Source organism: Anopheles arabiensis, chromosome 3 (genome assembly GCF_016920715.1).
Source record: "Anopheles arabiensis isolate DONGOLA chromosome 3, AaraD3, whole genome shotgun sequence".
Taxonomy (NCBI): domain Eukaryota; kingdom Metazoa; phylum Arthropoda; class Insecta; order Diptera; family Culicidae; genus Anopheles; species Anopheles arabiensis.
This window is the reverse complement of record NC_053518.1, coordinates 14521876-14539699: the sequence shown is the minus strand read 5'-3', so window position 1 is coordinate 14539699 and position 17824 is coordinate 14521876. Positions and strand designations below refer to the sequence as shown.

The 17824-nt window shown below is 44.5% G+C and overlaps 1 protein-coding gene across 10 annotated transcripts in view; it reads right to left on the bottom strand.

Annotated features, from left to right (window-relative positions):
- Positions 1 to 17824, bottom strand: part of LOC120899841 (uncharacterized protein DDB_G0283357-like) — a 43242-nt gene that overhangs the window by 11892 nt on the left and 13526 nt on the right. For 8 of the 10 annotated variants that reach the window (XM_040306108.1, XM_040306113.1, XM_040306115.1 and 5 more), the window contains exons 3-7: positions 1814 to 1918; positions 852 to 969; positions 600 to 760; positions 297 to 529; positions 49 to 208 (exon numbers count right to left, since the gene is read on the bottom strand). In XM_040306108.1, coding sequence (XP_040162042.1) covers positions 49 to 208; positions 297 to 529; positions 600 to 760; positions 852 to 969; positions 1814 to 1918 — 777 coding nt within the window. Of the gene's footprint in view, positions 1 to 48; positions 209 to 296; positions 530 to 599; positions 761 to 851; positions 970 to 1813; positions 1919 to 11758; positions 12441 to 17824 lie in introns of those variants that run through there. The other 2 variants (XM_040306116.1, XM_040306117.1) reach the window with 2 other exon arrangements.

Genomic DNA, 17824 nt, shown 5'->3' with positions numbered 1-17824 from the left:
ATTTCAAACGTTCGAGTTCGAATCGTGAGAAGCTTCCAGCTTGCTTACCGGACAGTAACTGTGGTTTTGTCCGTTCGGATCGTACTCTTGATCCAACGTTGCCGGATACATGGAGGGATAACCGACGGAAGTCAGGTCGGGTAACGAGCCCGTGTTGCTCGGTATCGGTATCTGTATACTGTCGGGATGGTTCTGCGACGGGTAGATGCTAGATGAGTGTGTAAGAAAGAGAGAAAAGACAAACCGTTCGGTTAGAATAAATCACAACACATTAACAACGTTCGTCGTAAACTCACTTGATGCCGGGTAGCCTGGGCAGGGCGGTAGAGGAGCGTGACCGGATGTCCTGCGTCGATCCGTTATCGTGATGATTGCTCGGATGGTGATGATGATGGTGATGATTATGATGGTTGTTGGTCATGTGGTTGTTGTGTACTTTCGAAATGTGTTGAGCATTTGAAATCTTTCTTTGCACTGTTGGGCTTAGCGTTAGAGGTGTGTGAGTGGTCAGATGGGTGGCGTCTTGTTGCTAAAAAAAACAAGGAGACAAGGCAATCAATCACAAACGAACAAGTCGTTGTTGCGTTGACCGAGCGTACCTGATTTTGGCAGAGACTCTGGTGGATTGCCGAATCCGAGATCGAACGGTGCCAGTTGCTTTCCATCGGGGGAATTAAATGAACCGTACTGTTGCCGTACGGTGACGTGTCATGGTTTCGACTCGATTGCCGATTACGCATGGGTCCTCCAGGCGTTCGCCCTACAAGAAACAAGGTACATGTACATAAATTTTACCGATTCTAGGGTAACCTTCTGCAAGGATGTTGCCACCTGGCTATGTGTGCCCTTACCTCTGGATTCTCTCGTATGGCTCGGTGTGCTGGCTTTGGGAGATATTTCCTTTTTCACCTTGATCGTTTCCGGTTGCGTGTAGGGTTTCAGCTCCGTCAGGTTTGTACCATCGTCCGCCTGAAATGGAGATAAATTCTGAATTAATTCAACGTTGTCTTTTAAATTATTTTTTATAATCATTTATAATAAACAATACTTTATTGAATCCATCAAGAAAAGATAGACAAAGAGACTTAATAAAAGGTCAACCATCTTCTATTCTATGTCACCATGCAAAAGGACCGGGTGGCAGGGCAACAATCACTAGGCGCATCCATCGGATGGAATTGTTTTGAAACATTTAAAAAACTATTTTTTTTAAAAAAACGTGCACAAACATCATTGAAAAAGGGTGCTACGGAAAATTTGTTTCTAACTAAACCTATTCAATTCGTAAAAAAAAGAAAATTATTTCCTATTACTTAAATCTTCAATTATAACATAAACATAATTTAATTTACATTTTTATTAACAAATCGCTCCCTATTTTGACTGTAAACCATCATTCAACGCATTATACTATCAAACCACTAATACTATTAGCATGCAATTTCAAAACAAAGGGAATGTTCATATGAATCAATAAACTTGAAAGCGAGAGTTCATATGAATCAATCAACTTTCAAATAAAATCGTATCAAAAGTAAAAGAATCAATTAAAACAAACTAAAAAAACGTAATGAAGTTAAGAGAAAACGCATCAAATGAGCTGAAAACAGATAAATTGCAATCGAAGTTGGAATAGAACCATACCCAGCTAAGAAAAAGGCTATTCTACCCAGCAAAAAGAATCCACTACTACAGAGCTCATACGGTTGAAAAAAACAAACAATAATAACGTGAATAGCAACATCAATAATGAATAACCAACAAACACAACAAGTGAACCGCTGTTCGCGGGCACGGCCAAAACGATAAAAACCTTTTCCTGGTACTGTTTGTTTTCATTATTGACGTTGGGCAGGGAACCGCCTCGAAACGTGCCCAGCGTGCCCGTCGTCGGCGACAGGTTGGCACTCTTGGACGCCTGAGATGTGTTGTGTGGTTGTGGTTTTTTTGTTCAGATTTTTGTCAAGCAAGATGACACCGAAAGGGACACACACACAACACGGCGGCGTTAAAGTCGTGTTTGATGATGCGATGATGATTTGGTGTGGTCGAAAGGATGGGGCCCCGAAGGGAATTCGTACGAAGCGCAGTAGGTTTGGGGTGGGCCGATGTTTGCCCCTCGCAGGGAGGCGATTGGTTCAATAGTGTGTTGTTGCATTATTTGTATATTCCACCCGGCGCAATGTGAGATGACGGGATGGTCGTGGAATTCCGGAAGCCGGCCGGTGACGCAAGACAATCGAAAAGTGCGAGTAAACAAACAATCAATTATCAAACATGGCAAAGATGGCAAATTCGATAGAATAATGTGTGAAACAGGTAGGTAAACGGCGTTGGGAAACACGTCTGAATCAATGCTAATACAACTAAATTATTTTATGGAAAAGTACTGACTATCTAGGTGACTAAGCACAAATCACGAGTCGAAAATATTCACCCAACATTTAACGTAAAATTAAGCGAACTTCAAACAGCAAAGTTGAACAAACCAAATTCCCATCTTCATCTTCTATATTTACGATCCCTGTTCCCCACAGAAGCTGATCAATTTTTCAAGCAGCTTAACTCAAGCCTCAAATCGGTATTAATCTTTAAATAGGTGCTCAACGACCGTCATAATGTGTTTCGCAATCAAAAACATGCTCAAAACTCATCTAGACCAGTGCGTGAAGCGAAGAAATCACCACCCCCACCACCAGTGTCATCGGAGCATCTTCAGCAGTCCGGTAGGTACGACAACGACGACGATAACAGAAGCGTTGACGGATGATAGTGTAACAACCCCTGGCAGACTATGTATATCATCATATGGCCACCGAACATTGGCCCGAGCACCCGAGGTGCTGGGTGACATTTTAAAGCATGGCTTAAGATTAATTAGCTTTCAACACCTTCTTCATCTACCCCTTACCCGGGGCCATCATACGCCTTGACGTTTTCCCGCGTTACAAAAGGAGAAGGAGAATAGCTATCTTCATCTAATGCGCCACTTTGACTTGCTATCTCCGTTTACACCACACCAGTGTGTGAAGCATCTAAATGAGTACAGGCCACACTTTTGTCTTGAGCGGGAAGTCCTAGTTATGAGATTGGAATGTGTAACGCGCGTTCCCAACGCAACTTCATTAGTAATTCCATACACCGAGGCTGAATAGTTGATTGATGTTCTTATACCGGGGTGAGTGCGGTGAAGCTCAAGAAGGACCAGAAATAGTAGTATCTGATTTAAAGGAGTACGTGGTGATTGGTGTTATAATAAGAAATTAGCGACGATCCATCGTTACTAAATAATCACAAATCCACTTGATTAATGATTATTTTTAACTGTTTTGTATGATCATTTCAATAATATCTCTTCGCAGCGTCGAAACATCAAATTTTTGCTATTGGAATTTATTTTCTATGTAAATAAAACACTTATGATGCGTGTTTGAACAGCATGAAATTATGTACAATAAATTACTAATGAACTATGGGTTTAAATTAGCATTTGCGCCTGAACCGTCTCACTAGGCGCCTGACGGTATGCAATATTACAAACGATCGATTATTCGATCAATCAACAGGATTTACAGATTTACGGCCTATACAGACTTTATTAGGTTATATCTATTCTATTAATCAAGTTAAATCTGTGCATACTAATAATATGTCGAATTTGAGCTAAAATGCATTCTATGAGTAGTTTTATGTTGTTAAATTTAGTATTTTTTACCCATAACCATTTGTCCAGTCTTGCATTGATTACAACATTGATATTTCTGACATTTAATCGATTCAAAAATATTAGCAATAATCAATTTACACAGTTTTTCAGGGATTCTCATAGCTGTGGGATACTTTTTTGACTCTTGTTTGTGGGAAATGAACTTTATATGGCGGGAATTGGACTCTATGGTACCTTTTATAGATATTTGGATTTTGGACTTATTGGAAATTGGATTTGTCTATATGGAAAATCTTATTGGAGTTCATTTCGTGCAAGAAAAAGTCATGAAAGTATTCCACAAGTGTGAGAACTCGTGAAAAATCCCATAATTTGCAATTGAAATTTCTTGGAGCAAATTGTACTGATTTGAAGCCTAAACTGTTAAATTTATAAAACCGCTTAACTCGGGAACAGACTGTATTTTTATTCTATTTCTTTACAAGTTCAAAAAAAAAATATTAAAAAGTGATTCAAGAACGCAAATCCTCCTTCAGCTAAATGTGCGTTATGAAATGTAGCAGTTCGGGAGCATTTTAATTTTCCCAAAATACAAAACCAAACTTAATAATGAATGCTATGAAAAACCCGCTCAAAGCAACAACAAAAATGCAATATCACATACAAATCTAACGAGCCGAACGCAGGAAACGCAATTAAACCTAAAGAGAATACCATATCACAGCACGTGTTGAGAATGTTATAAAGTTAAATCCTTATGTCCATGCCTCAGATCGCTGGCCTTCGGAACATGTGTTTTGCTACGTTCCGACATGTTTCACAGGCACACCATTCAACAGCAGTGTTTGCAGGGCTTACATAGTTGCAGTGTGGTTGCGCTTTTTATCCATTTTTCATCATTAGGATTGCCCCGCATTGCATCATCAAAACATTGTTTCCCGCGAAGCTTTTCCATGAATCGGAGGAAAGCTCTCATAAACTTTACTGTGTACTGTGTATAATAGCATTTGTTTTCATTTAGTGATATCATCACTTTCGAAGCGATATTTATAAGAACAGAGCGATTATCCTGTGTTCAACAATACTGCGCAATCGGGACCAGTGGTAGGGAAAGGCTTACCTAAAAAAAACCTATTCGATTTCATTTAATTAGCTATTTTCCCATCACAGCCGGGGAGGATTGTCGAGTAAAAACAGTATGCATTAGTCTCCTCCCCCCAATTGGTTCGATAATGATGCACTCCAGAGTTTACACAAAATCCCATGCGACTACTGCTGGAAAATGCTTCGCCACAAACTGCATCATCGTAATCCGTCGTCAACTGTAAGTGCGATGTGTGTGTGTGTTGCGTTGCATTTTTTCGCAAATTGGATAATTAAATAACACCCAAAGCCGATAGAGAAGTAGCAAAGCAGATGCAATTTGTTTTTCCCAGCTTTGTCTCTCTTTCTTCACATTCTCTTTCTCTCTTGCTCCCAAGTCATTCTCACGCACACAGCCTAACTATGGGGGCATATACAAAGAGACCAGTGAAAAAAAAACAAAGACATTTACTAAACAAAGACTCAATCTCACACAAACACACTCACACACACATCAACACTCCTTACTGGGAAAACATTTTCTTTTACCATGCTGCCTCAGGTGCGTCGGGAGTGTGTGTTCGTAGCTCCGTATGTATGGACATGATGGAGTTCGCACATACACTGTCGTGCAGTGGTAGCTCGAGCAGGAAAACCCCACCACCCAAAAGAAGGTCCTTTTCCGCGCGGCAAACCAAAAAAAAAACAGTGGCCGAGTGGGCTCGACCACCATTATCATTCTTTTGTTCTCTGTTGCAAGCCCTCCCACCCGACCACCGCGCCATTATCAGCAAACGATGGGTCTATCGATGGCACGCACACACCATTCTCACACTCTGATGTGGCGAGAGCGCCTCGAGGTAAACAAAAACTGACGCGTGCGCGCGCTTTTTTGTGTGCTTCGACTGCTGTGTTTCCCTTCGTTGTGTGCGTGTCAGTCACTGAAGCTTTCACGGTAGCGACCCGCCGCACGCACATACACAGAGTTGCATCATAATCTCAAATATGTGATATTTTGTTCTCGGCTGTGTATCGGCAGTATAATGTGTATACAGAACAGACACTCCAAAGATACGCGTCGTGCTGCAGCCGGGAGAAAGAGAACACGATCGAGGAAAAGCAAGCGTAGCGTATCATCGACGGCAGCAACAGCGAGCACAACCCGCTGATCCGCTCAAATGCAAAGTGATATGCTCGATGTGTGCTTGTTTTCCTATGGGATTCTCTTTCGCTTTTGACATCTCTCGCAACTGGCGTTATAATATTGGTGCGTGTGTGGTAGGCACGGATCGATCGAAAACCAGCGGATATGAGCGTGAAACGAACTCCACGCGGGCATGAAATGAGTGACACGCGTAACGCGAATGAAGTGGAAACCAATCATAAGCGCGGCAAATACTTTTTGTGCTCCCTTTCGCTCTCTTTCTCTCTGCTTAGTACTGTTTTGTGTCTGTGTGTATTACTTCTCCCTTCAATATAGTAATTGATTTTTTGTACACCATGCAAACCGGACACCCGCCAACTGTTTGCGTTTTCGTCTATTCCTTTGGCTGGTTTGGCTGCTGCTGCTGCTGCTGCTCGGTCCGTTCGGCTCAACAGGTCACATCAGCAAGGCACACACATGCATGGTCATTCGGCCGTTTGATTAAACAACATTAATTAAACATATTCCCTTCCCCACTCGGTAGCTTAAATTAAGTGCAAGATATACTGTGTTTGGTAAAACACTTAGTGAAAATGACACGCATCAGGGGTCGGGGGTTTTGTACTGTGTTTGCACAGCCACGGTGTATAAAAGGAAAAGAGGAACGTGCCTAATATATGTAATTTACCCACCAATGCTATATTCTGTCAAGGGTTGAGACAAAAGATTGTTGAAAAAAATGCGTAGCGGCTAAATTTTAGATACATTTTAGGGAAAAGAGTACTTCAAGCAGTTCGACAACCACTGGGCGTCTCCATCAAGGGTCCTTCTTTTTGGGGTCCTTCAAAAACTAACAAGTTGTTCGATATCCGGACGGACAGTGTCAATTTAAAGTATTTCAAAAGTATTAAATTAGGGCCTGAGTATTTGCAACATTTTGACAAATTATATTCTGATGGTATGATGGTTCAACGACCAGTTAGTGCGTCGTTGATCAGTAGAATGCGACTCAGCCAGAGTCATAACATTGCCATACAATCATGCATGAAACAGTTTATAAACCATGGTTGACAACTTGGCATTATTATTTGTGTAAAATGAGTTTGGAAGAAAATTATAAAATAAAAAAATTAAATGTTTTCCAATGTCTATGAATTTTTAGAATTTCATATTGGGAACCGTGAACAGCTCCATTCCCGCTCAGTGCTTGTTAAGTAATAAATGATTAAATAAAAGCAAACATAACCACGGTTTCATTCTACATCTATCGATAAATGATCGAAGAAATCAAAAAGGCTCCCCTTAAAATGGGAAGAAAAAAAAACAACAGATATGTGACTCAACAGACCGATCAAATGATCATTTCGATTTGGTTTCATAATTACTAAAACCATCATGATTATTATCCAGTGTTGCGTCAGCCAGACAACGTCCCGAACGCTCAGACGCTCGCTGTTATTAAATTATAAATACACTGATAATCAAACTAAAACAGAAAAGTTTACTAGCAAACTAATTAATTATCCGACCGTCACTCTATCAGAATCAGCCTCCGTAAACAATTAGCACCAGTTAGCGAACACGCTTGGGCTATCTCTCTGGTTCAACTTTGTTTAATTAAAACTCACACACACACTGGTAGAGGGGACGTTGACTAGCCGGTTTCTGAACTGAACGGGAACAACAAAGTAAACCAACTCGAAACTGAACCACCACGCTGCTGCCTGTGGCGGAGTAGTTTTGTTCCAGCTTAAAAGCTTTTTTTATTGTATCTTCCACTTGCCGAAATAAGCTATTGCTTTCTACCGCCGTGCAGAAAATAGCAAGCCAAAGCAGAGAAGCCAATAAACACGAGGGCTGAAGAAGAGTGAAGTGATGAAGAACATCAGAAACAAAACAAAAAACAAAACTCCCAAAGCTGTGGGCTGGGGGCTGTACAAAGGTAACTCTCCTCCACTTTGCTTTATCATGAAACATAATGGAAGTGAAACAAAACTACAACACCAGGAAAAGAAAGGTTTCACACAAAGCGAAACAAGCAGCAAAGAGAAGCACTGCACAAAAGAGGAAAGAAGGCTTGAGAGAGCTCGTCAACGGTATATATTATGAAACGTGGTTCTCCTCTGCCGACTCTATTTCGCGATCGACCGATAAAAACGGGTTCTTCTTCGTGGCATATTTGAACGGTTGCAGCAAAACAACGTTTGAGTACCAACAGACTAGCCTAATGTTGGGTAAATCTGTTTCAGATCCATGAATCTGAATGAATCTTTGAAATGATTCAATGAGTCTGAACCTCGGTTGCAAAGATGCATGTATCTCGAAAGATTCATGAACCTCGAAAAATTGATGAATCTCCAAAGATTATTGAATCTCGAAAGATTCATGAATCTTTAAAGATTATTAAATCTCGAAAGACTCATGAATTTTGAAAGAGTCATGAATCTCCAAAGATTCATATATCTCCAAAGATTCTTAAATCTCCAAAGATTCATATATCTCCAAAGATTCATACATCTCCAAAGATTCACGAATCTCTGGGAATTCTTGAATCTCAAAGGGAGTAATATATCTCATACCAGCTTATAAAGGCTTTGGGGACTTCTTGGCAAGTACAACGCAGCCGAGTAGTTCTTTTGCTACGGGGCGACGTCCCATGCAAGGCTTGAACCCACGACGGGCATGTTGTTAAGTGGGATCGCGCAAATACAATGTTATGAAAATCATATATCTCTAAAGATTCATGAATCTCTGGAGATATATGTATTTTGATGAATTTTTTAATCTTTTAGATTCACGAATCTTTGAAGATTTACGTATCTTTCGAGATTCAAGAATCATTGGAGAGATTCATCTTTCGAGATTCAAGAATCCTTGGAGATTTTATGAATCTTTAGATATTGATGAATCTTTGAAGAGTCGATTCGAGATTCAAATCACTCACCACTGAAGATTTATAGGAATGAATTGAAACGAAAGATTCATGAAACGCAACACTACAGCAACAGCCTCCCAGGAGGAGGTGTTGGAGTGTGTTGGGCAGAAAACATCAGCAGCGTTACTACCAACACCATCCCCCCCAGCGCCTGACGATGATGATGTATGATTTTGTGTGTAGCAAACATTTCAATTTAACCCCTTTTCTTCCATTGATCTGCTGGTACGCGGGGTAGTACGGCAAACGACGCAATTTATTGCTTCGCCCTAATGCCTGTTTTTGTGTTGTTTGTTTGCTTTAACACACAAGGCAATTGCGTCCTTTGCTAATTGCTCAATCCATCTCTTGCCATCGATTCTTTAGTGATAGTTGAGTGTGGCGACCAAAGAGAGAGAGATAGAAGAAGCGAACAAGAGAGTAAAAACTGCACCCTTATTCCACGCGATCCTCGAAGATGCTTCTTACTCACTCTCTCGGAATGCTCCCAAAGCGCTATTGATAGTGGACACACACACCGACACTCTCCATTAGCTTACTTTTTCTCCCCCCCTCCCCCCCCCCCCCCCATCATGTCACCCAGAAGACACGGGCGAAAAAAGTCACCCCTCTCTCTCTCTCCTGGCCAACCGAACACGGACCAGCGGGTGAAAAAGTATATAAATAAACACATTGTGACCCACTGCACAACACAACGCGCAAAGGCAACGTAAACAATTTTTGGCCCCGTACGCAAGTGCTGCCATGTTACAACTACAGAGTAGTATCGCCGTCCCTCCAAGGGGGGCAGGGGTTGGAGGTGGTACTTGGGTTCGCGCTGTGACCGTAGGTATAGCATACGCTCACATAAATACATGCGATCGTGTGGATTGGTGGTGAGTGTGCTGATAGGTTGGAAATTGCTTTTTTTTCCTCCATATGCCAGAGAGGAGTTCAATCATTAGGCGGGAGGACTAAAAAGGCACGCACACAAAAAGCTTCCCTTCCTTGTGGCCTCCTGTACCTTATGCCACACACACACACACAACATTCGAGGCAAACCGGATGATCGCAGAGCTGAAAAGCAAATCGAAAACAAAAAAAGCCATGCGCCCCCATCAGGCAACGATCGACAAAACAAAAAACTGCCAACGATCGTGTTTCTAGGACGACAGACTGAGCCGTGAAGGAGATCTCACAAAGCGTCTCCACCGTGCGTTTTGCATCCCCTGCCTTCACCTGTGTGTGAGCGACTGTGTGTTTCCGTTCGTATTTTTCCTGCCTGTTCCACACCATGTGCCACTTTCGGTGACGTTGAGTTTCTATTTTGTCCCGAAACCCGTGCCGAAAGCATGCAGCTCCACATCGCCTCCAACCCGACCCGACCTGTTTCACTGTACTGCTTTAAGGGTAAATTTACTCTGACATTGAACAAAGCGCAATGGCCGGCAAATAATAATACTCTGGTCTGGCTAACACGAGCGGCATCACAACCGATAGGATAACACACCGGAAAGATGAAGCCAGTGAACGTAATATGTAATGTATGGTGGCGATGTTGGTACAGAGTGGGGTGTGCGTGTGTTGTTTTTTGTCGTTCTTGTACGACGAACACGGAGCATAACAAAAATGCCTGCACATGAACGGTGGTGTGCTGCTGCCTGGATGACCTAGAGCTGACTAGAATTTGTGCGCTTGAAGGATACCGGAGTTGCGGAACCGCTGTGAGCGACTGTTACATCATGAAACAGAGCAAAAAAAAGATGATTGGAAGCAAATACATTCGGGTTGAGGTAATTCAAATTATTCGCTTTGAATATTAAGCAGCTTTGGCAGTCGACAGCATTAATCATACCAGGTGCTAAAAATTTCGAAAACAACACACATTAATCAAAATATTCGACGCAAATAAAACGACTTCATTCTCTCCGCCCAAAATTTGCAAATATGCTAGATTGCGATCTGACGACTCGTAGTATGCCCACACACACCTTTGAACCCATCAATAACTAATCACACCACCACGCGTTGTTGCCAAATTCCATAATAAAATGACGCAAGTTAAACAGGATAGCCGGAAAAAACCCCACACCTTCGACAATAGATAAGCTTTACGCCCCAAAAGCTAACAATCGTTAATAGCATCCGCTAAAAATCGAACGACATGCCAAACGAGAGACACCCTCCTTCAGACACGATCATCCCCCTCCCGAGAAGCGCAAACTGGATTTAAGCTCGTCTGCCAAACCCATATTCCGCTTCCCAAAAGCCTGCGCTAATGCCATGCGCCACGTTAAAGAACTTTGCAACAAGTAGAACTCTCCCGCGGCAAAGCTCTGAGCTGTATTTATGAGAATTTGAAGCAGCAGAAGCAGGAAGACGCCTCCTCTTCTGCCCGGCCCGGCTAAGAACGAACACGGTTGATGAGCCGTCCGCGCGTGTCCGCGGCACCACAAAACCGGTCCGGGTGGTGGTAGGTTTTAGAAACGCCAACAGCACCAAACAGCCCAAAAGGCACAGCACACAAGCCAAGCTCCGACGCGCGCGCGCGCTGCTGAAGGTCAAGCTCGATTACGTCGTTTAGAATTTTTTCGTGCTACACACGCGCGCCTCCCAAAAAAACCACAAAAAAAAACCCAAGACGCGCACACGAAACGACGAACCCACCTGACTCGATGGGGCACAAAACAGAGGGAAGGGGACATAGGGGACGTTGGAAATAGCCACCTTCTTGCGGCCGGGAAGGGGGTCTCTGAATAAACGAATGATGATGATCACGCACCTTTAGGTGACGGGCACGAGCAACTTACAAAATAAAACTTAAAGCAAAAAAATGCCACTTTCAGAATCCGACCAATCGCTGGGTGTTTCTTTGCATGCTTTTTGTTACGTGCTTAAGCCCAGAGACAACCTAACCCCCTAACTACGAGCTCTGGTTGGCACCATTTACCCTGCGATCGAAGATCGGTGACACTTCCAGCATCGTCCGCTCGAACTCCTGCTGCTGGAGCTTCATCTTTTCCTCCTGGATCTTGATTTTGTCGCGGTACTTGCGCGGATTGGTCATGTTGGGGCCGGTGCCGCACCTGGCGGTGCTGCTGCCCAGCACCTTTTCCACCGCACTGGACGCAATCTTGAGGCGACACGGAGTGGCCCTCCTTTCGTTTTGCTGCTAACGGAATGGGGGCGAGTAGTAGAAGGCTTCTCACACAGACACCACACCAGTACACCACTGCTACTACTTGGCTTATCAAGATGTTTGCTACACGCGGTGTGGTTTACAAAACGAACGTACGGAAAACAACACTATAGCACACACTAGCTGCAAACTATTTTGTAACTTTTGTTACTTTTTACTTCACTAAAGCTGCCACAGAGGGAGGCTAAATGCTCTTAAAACAACACTTCCTCCTTCTACACATAAACATGCATAAACGTCTCCTTATTTCTTAGGAACGCAAACTTCACTATCTTCAGATCACCAAAAACTAAACCACTTTTTATACACAATATTTTAAAATTATTCAAATCAGTTGCTAAAATCGACACTCTGCCGCACACGCGCGCTCTTGCTCGTGTACGCAGTAGAGGTTAGCTCCCGTTCCGTGAAGACGCCAGAATTGAATGAAACGCTGCTCATCCACTCACAGCTCGGTCGGTGTCGGTGCCCCGCCGCTCGGCTCAGGCCGCGAGATCAGCTCAACAGTGCTCAACACCCCGGGTGGAACTCACCTAACGATCTAACAGAGCGCAGAGAGCGCTGCGCGATGTAACGCGCAGCCGTCCGGCGGCGGCAAACGACCAAACAAACAACATAAAGCGCGAGAACTTTTGCGGCAACGTTTCGCACCGAATTCATGGGCCGGTTACTAACACCAACCAGACCAGAGAAACCACCACCACCCGCCATCGACCCACCGTTGACATACATTCTTGTCTGACCCGGTCCCCCCAGGTCCGTTTGCTCACTTAATATGCGCGCGATTAATGCGTCTCGATCGGTCTCGGGCGAGTCTATTGAGTGTGTGTCTTTGGAGGAGCACAGCACGGGGGCCAGCCGCACGGTTTCCGGATTCCAGCAGAGAGTGCTGTCTAATGCGCAGGGTGGTTGGTTGCACACTTATGTCTGGCTGTGTGTTTATGTGTGTGTCTGTGTTGCTATGAGTCCGCGGTCATCGGACACCAAAAATGATCGCACGCGTGCTTTTCGCGAATGTTCAAATTCAGGTGTGTCCAATACGACGATTATCTCTTTCTTCTCTGTATCTCTCACCTGATGAAGCAAGTGAGCAACAATTTGAGTGTGACTTCTTAACAAACACACACACACACACACATCTAACCATTGGGAAGGGAGTCTTTGCGCGTTTGAGTATGTTGCCGTTTCAACGCGAACGAACACTGCGACGATGCGTGGATCCCTATCGAGAAGCGGATCGGAACCGCTTCGAGGCTTCGATCACCCGAGGCTTTAATGTACCAGGCGCACTCCTCTCTTCAGCTTCTTGCTGACGCCATTGGGTGGTGTGTGCACACGCGCTTAAATATTTGAACAAGCCGTACAGTCCGGCTTCGGCAGGGCTCGTTTTTTCTCTCTTGGTTCTTTTCTTCAAACGGAAAAGCTCGCGCAGGGGTTCCGGAGAAACGACGATCGCCCAATATGGCGAAGAAAACAAATAAAATGAAGTTAATTGTTTTGGATGATGGTGGAGTGTTTGGAGAATGGTGTACTAGGCAAGCAATGTTAGAGATCGGAATGATATCTACGCTACATCTCTTCGTATATTGGCTGTGGCGGAGTTTGCAAAGCGCTTTGTTTCGCTGTATCGCTGATAAGCAGTTCGAATCTGCTATTTGATCGATCTGGTTTGAGGTATTTTAAAATAGCTAGTTACAGGGGTTTTACTAATGTTTTTTGGTTGGTTTCCAAATGTTTTTTTAGATTCTTCCCACGATTTATTTGGCATTATGCAGATATTTTAGATCATTTGTATTGAATTTCAAAGGTAAGATGTCAATAAAATAAGAGAAATGTCAATAAAATAATTGAAGTGAATAAGTCATGAGGAGTTATATCAAACAACCAAAAAATCATGGGAAACCCTATGCATGAGTTACAGGGGAGGAGTTATATCAAACAACCAAAAAATCATGGGAAACCCTATGCAACGTAAAACATTTACTAGTCAGTTATTGGTCACAGAATCAATGATCTTCAAAATTTCAACTAAACTAAACTAAACATTGTTGATATCGTAATCATTCTGATGACTAACAACGTTCATATAAAGTCAGACCATGTCAATTCTAGTGATGTGCTCTCTGGAGCGCACCCACGACTCCGATCCGACTCCGACTATTGTTAGTCCAATTCCGACTCCGGCAAAATCGAAACCACTAATTCTGCCCGTAGTCGGAGTCGTTACAAGTCGTCCGAAGTCGTACGAAATCGTCCATTCCGGTCGACTCCGATGGACTCTGGTCAACTCCACTCGATTCTGGCCGACTCCGGACGGCTCCGACCTCAGGGTGACTCCGGACAACTCCGGACGACTTCGGACGACTCCGGAGGACTCTGGACGACTCCGGACGACTCCGGACGACTCTGGGCGACTCCGGACGACTCCGGACGACCGCAGAAAATTCCAAAAGACTCCGGGCAATTCCGGACGACTCCGGGCGATTCCGGATGACTTCAGAGGACTCCAGACGACTCCGAACGACTCTATCTCCGGGCGATTCCAGGCGACACCGGGCGACTACGGACGACACCGGGCAACTACGGACAACTCCGAACGTTTCCGGACAACTCCGAACGTTTCCGGACAACTCCGTTCGACACCGGACGACTCGGGGCGATTCCGGACGGCTTCAGACGATTCCGAACGACTACGGGTTGGACGGATCTACCTTCCGGAGTCGGTTCCGAAATTATCGGAGTCGGATCGGAGTCTACACCAGAGTTTTGCCAACTTCACCCATCACTAGTCAATTCCCATATGGACTGTTACAGGGCTAAATTAGAAATTGCTTCAGACTCAGAGTAATTATATGCATCCCAGGACATTATAATGCGAATATCCAAAGCTAATTCTAATATAAGGAATTTCTGGCTAATATAATACTCGCTTTTTTTCAAGTTTTAATGAGTCTTTTCATTGTTGTTAATCCCTTGGCGATCATTGTCGTAAATCTCTATCCACGTTTAAGGAAATACATAGTTTTCCACGAGTATGTTGGATTTTCAGAATGAAGACTACCCTTTTTTCTATTTTTAACTTCGGTGGTGCCAATGGGGTGGAATTATTATAAATTCCAGTTCTTATCAAACATTTGTCCGATCCGTACGACTGATGCCGTATATCCGTTGACACAGCTGATTATTCGTCAATGGTCCCCTGCGTAACAGATAACTAGCGAAATATGCATGACAGAAACACCCCACAAGAGGCAGAAGCTCCGGTGTACGTCAGCAACAGCGATCATTTATCGTGCTCCAAGGAAAAGAATCCAATGTAAAACCGTATCGCCTTGTGACGTCTTTCCTAAATGACAAGATTAGAAAGGGAGATGGAATTTTCCTACACAGTTTTTGATGCAACAGTGACAGTGATTTCTTCCATGACAATAGTAGTGTCACTTCCACCCATTCCCTTACCACCTTCCCTTTCGATGAATGATGAATGAAATGGTTGGGCCCCATCACACACAATTCCTTCATTTTTGTGAATGGAAAATGTGCTCCCCACTTGCTTTTTCACGCGATTATTTCTGTAATGCGCGGTTCGTGAAACGTGCAACTCAAAACACACACTATTCTTGGAACATATGGAACACACACACATACGTCAAAAGCAGGCAGCATCAGGCCAAGGTTACGACGGTGGCGCTAAAGCACATTTTCGCCGACAGATTTCTACCACACGTTGGCGCAAGTGTGTGTGTGTGTGTTTTGGAAATATACTGGTGGTGTTGATTCTCCTCCACTGTCAAACAACTGCTAAGACACCCCTTACATTCCCTTTTTATTACCCGGGATCACCGCGTCTCAAGCGATAAGCTCTCAGAGTTTTAGCGATTGATAAGAAAGTACCAGCCAAGAGTCCCAAGCGTCGGAATACAAACACGACCGACCACATTACAACACGATTACTATTGGAAGCGCCAAATGCCATAGAAGTCGTGCCCGCACGGTGATAGGACGCCATAGAAGAAACCCCAAAAAAGAATGTAACCAACAAAAATGAGACGCTATTTTTTCCATTGGTTTCGTTTCCAGAACCTTCCCCCAGGGACTAGAGCATGCACCCCGCAATTATCGCTCGGAAACCAGCTGATGCTACGAACGGTGGCGAAGCCAAATTAAGAACGGTCTACCTGAACAGCGCATCATAAAGCCAATAAATTCCAACCGAAAGGGCTGGATCAACAATTCACGGAAACAGCAGCTAAGTAAGGGGGAAGCAACGGAAGCACGAAGAATTTCGTATGCACGATGGCAATTCTCGCGAAATGCTACGACTTCCGCTCCGAAAGACTCAAACACGTACCCCCACCACCACCATTCCTCCATTACCACGGTCGGTCAGTTGCGACAGCAGAGTGCCACGATAAGCGCAATGCGATATTATTACAACCCAATAGGCCCCCCATCGGAAAGCGACCATAAAGGGCTAAGGCTACTAGGCCGTAGAACCATGCAAGCAGCAGCACGTTTTTGAGGCGGGGACATAAATGGAAGAAGGGGAAAAAATGGAATGCACACACATGAACCCAATTGCGCATCTATAAAGTAAATGATTTTTTAAATGCACAAAAGGAAGGAAATCCAACCACCCTCCGTCCTCTACCGTACAGGCAAAATCTCATCCGCACAATTGATAGAGTCGGATCGTTGTGTGGCCAGTCTACCTAGAAAGAGAGTGGGCTAGCCGCGTGAGTCATACCGCGTGCGACTCCACCGATGTTGGTACCCAGCGCAGGCTGGACACGGACAAGACCCATGGGTGGGTGGGTGGGTGTAGGTGTGATGGATTGGAATTGAGTAGTTGGAGTGAAGAGAAGCATTGCATTCGCGCACGAAGGAGGAAGGTCATAAATTATTAAAATTATATGCACCTGACCTGAAACCCTCCGACTCCTCCAGAACTCCCCATACCTGAAGCGTACGCAGTAACCAAGCAGTGGAGACCACTTGGTTTTGATTTTGGACCACTTGCGTGTGTGTGTGTGATGGGTTGTGCAGCAAAAGCTCTAAATCTTGATGCTCGTTAACGCGAAATGCACAAACATTATGCAAACGAACGGCGGCATGTGGCAGACATCGGCAATATAATGTCTGGGCACAAATGTTGAATATGTTTGCCAACCCACATGCATGTTTTAAATTATTCAAGGTGAAATACGTTGAATGTATAATATGGTTGGGAGCGTTAATGAGGGGAATCACTTTATTCTAAGGTGTTGTTCAAACGCCCGCTTTGATATCGATTAATTTAAATTACATTAAAACTAGTGATGTGCTCTCTGGAGCTGGAGGACTCCGATCCGACTCCAACTATTGTTAGTCCGATTCCAACTCCGGCAAAATGGAACCACTAGATCCGCCCGGAGTCGGAGTCGCCTGGAGTCGGAGTCGCCTGGAGTCGGAGTCGCCCGGAGTCGTTCGGAGTCGTCCGGAGTAGTTCGGAGTCGTTCGGAGTCGACCGGAGTCGACCGGAGTCGTCCGGAGTCGTCGGAGTCGTCGGAGTCGTTCGGAGTCGGAGTCGTCCGGAGTCGTCCGGAGTCGTCCGGAGTCGTCCGGAGTCGTCCGGTGTCGTTCGGTGTCGACCGGAGTCGTCGGAGTCGTCGGAGTCGTTCGGAGTCGGAGTCGTTCGGAAAATGAGACCAAATGAGACGACTCCGAACGACTCCGAACGACTCCGACTCCGAACGACTCCGAACGACTCCGAACGACTCCGGAGGGCTCCGGACGACTCCGGACGACTCCGGACGGCTCCGGACGACTCCGGGCGAT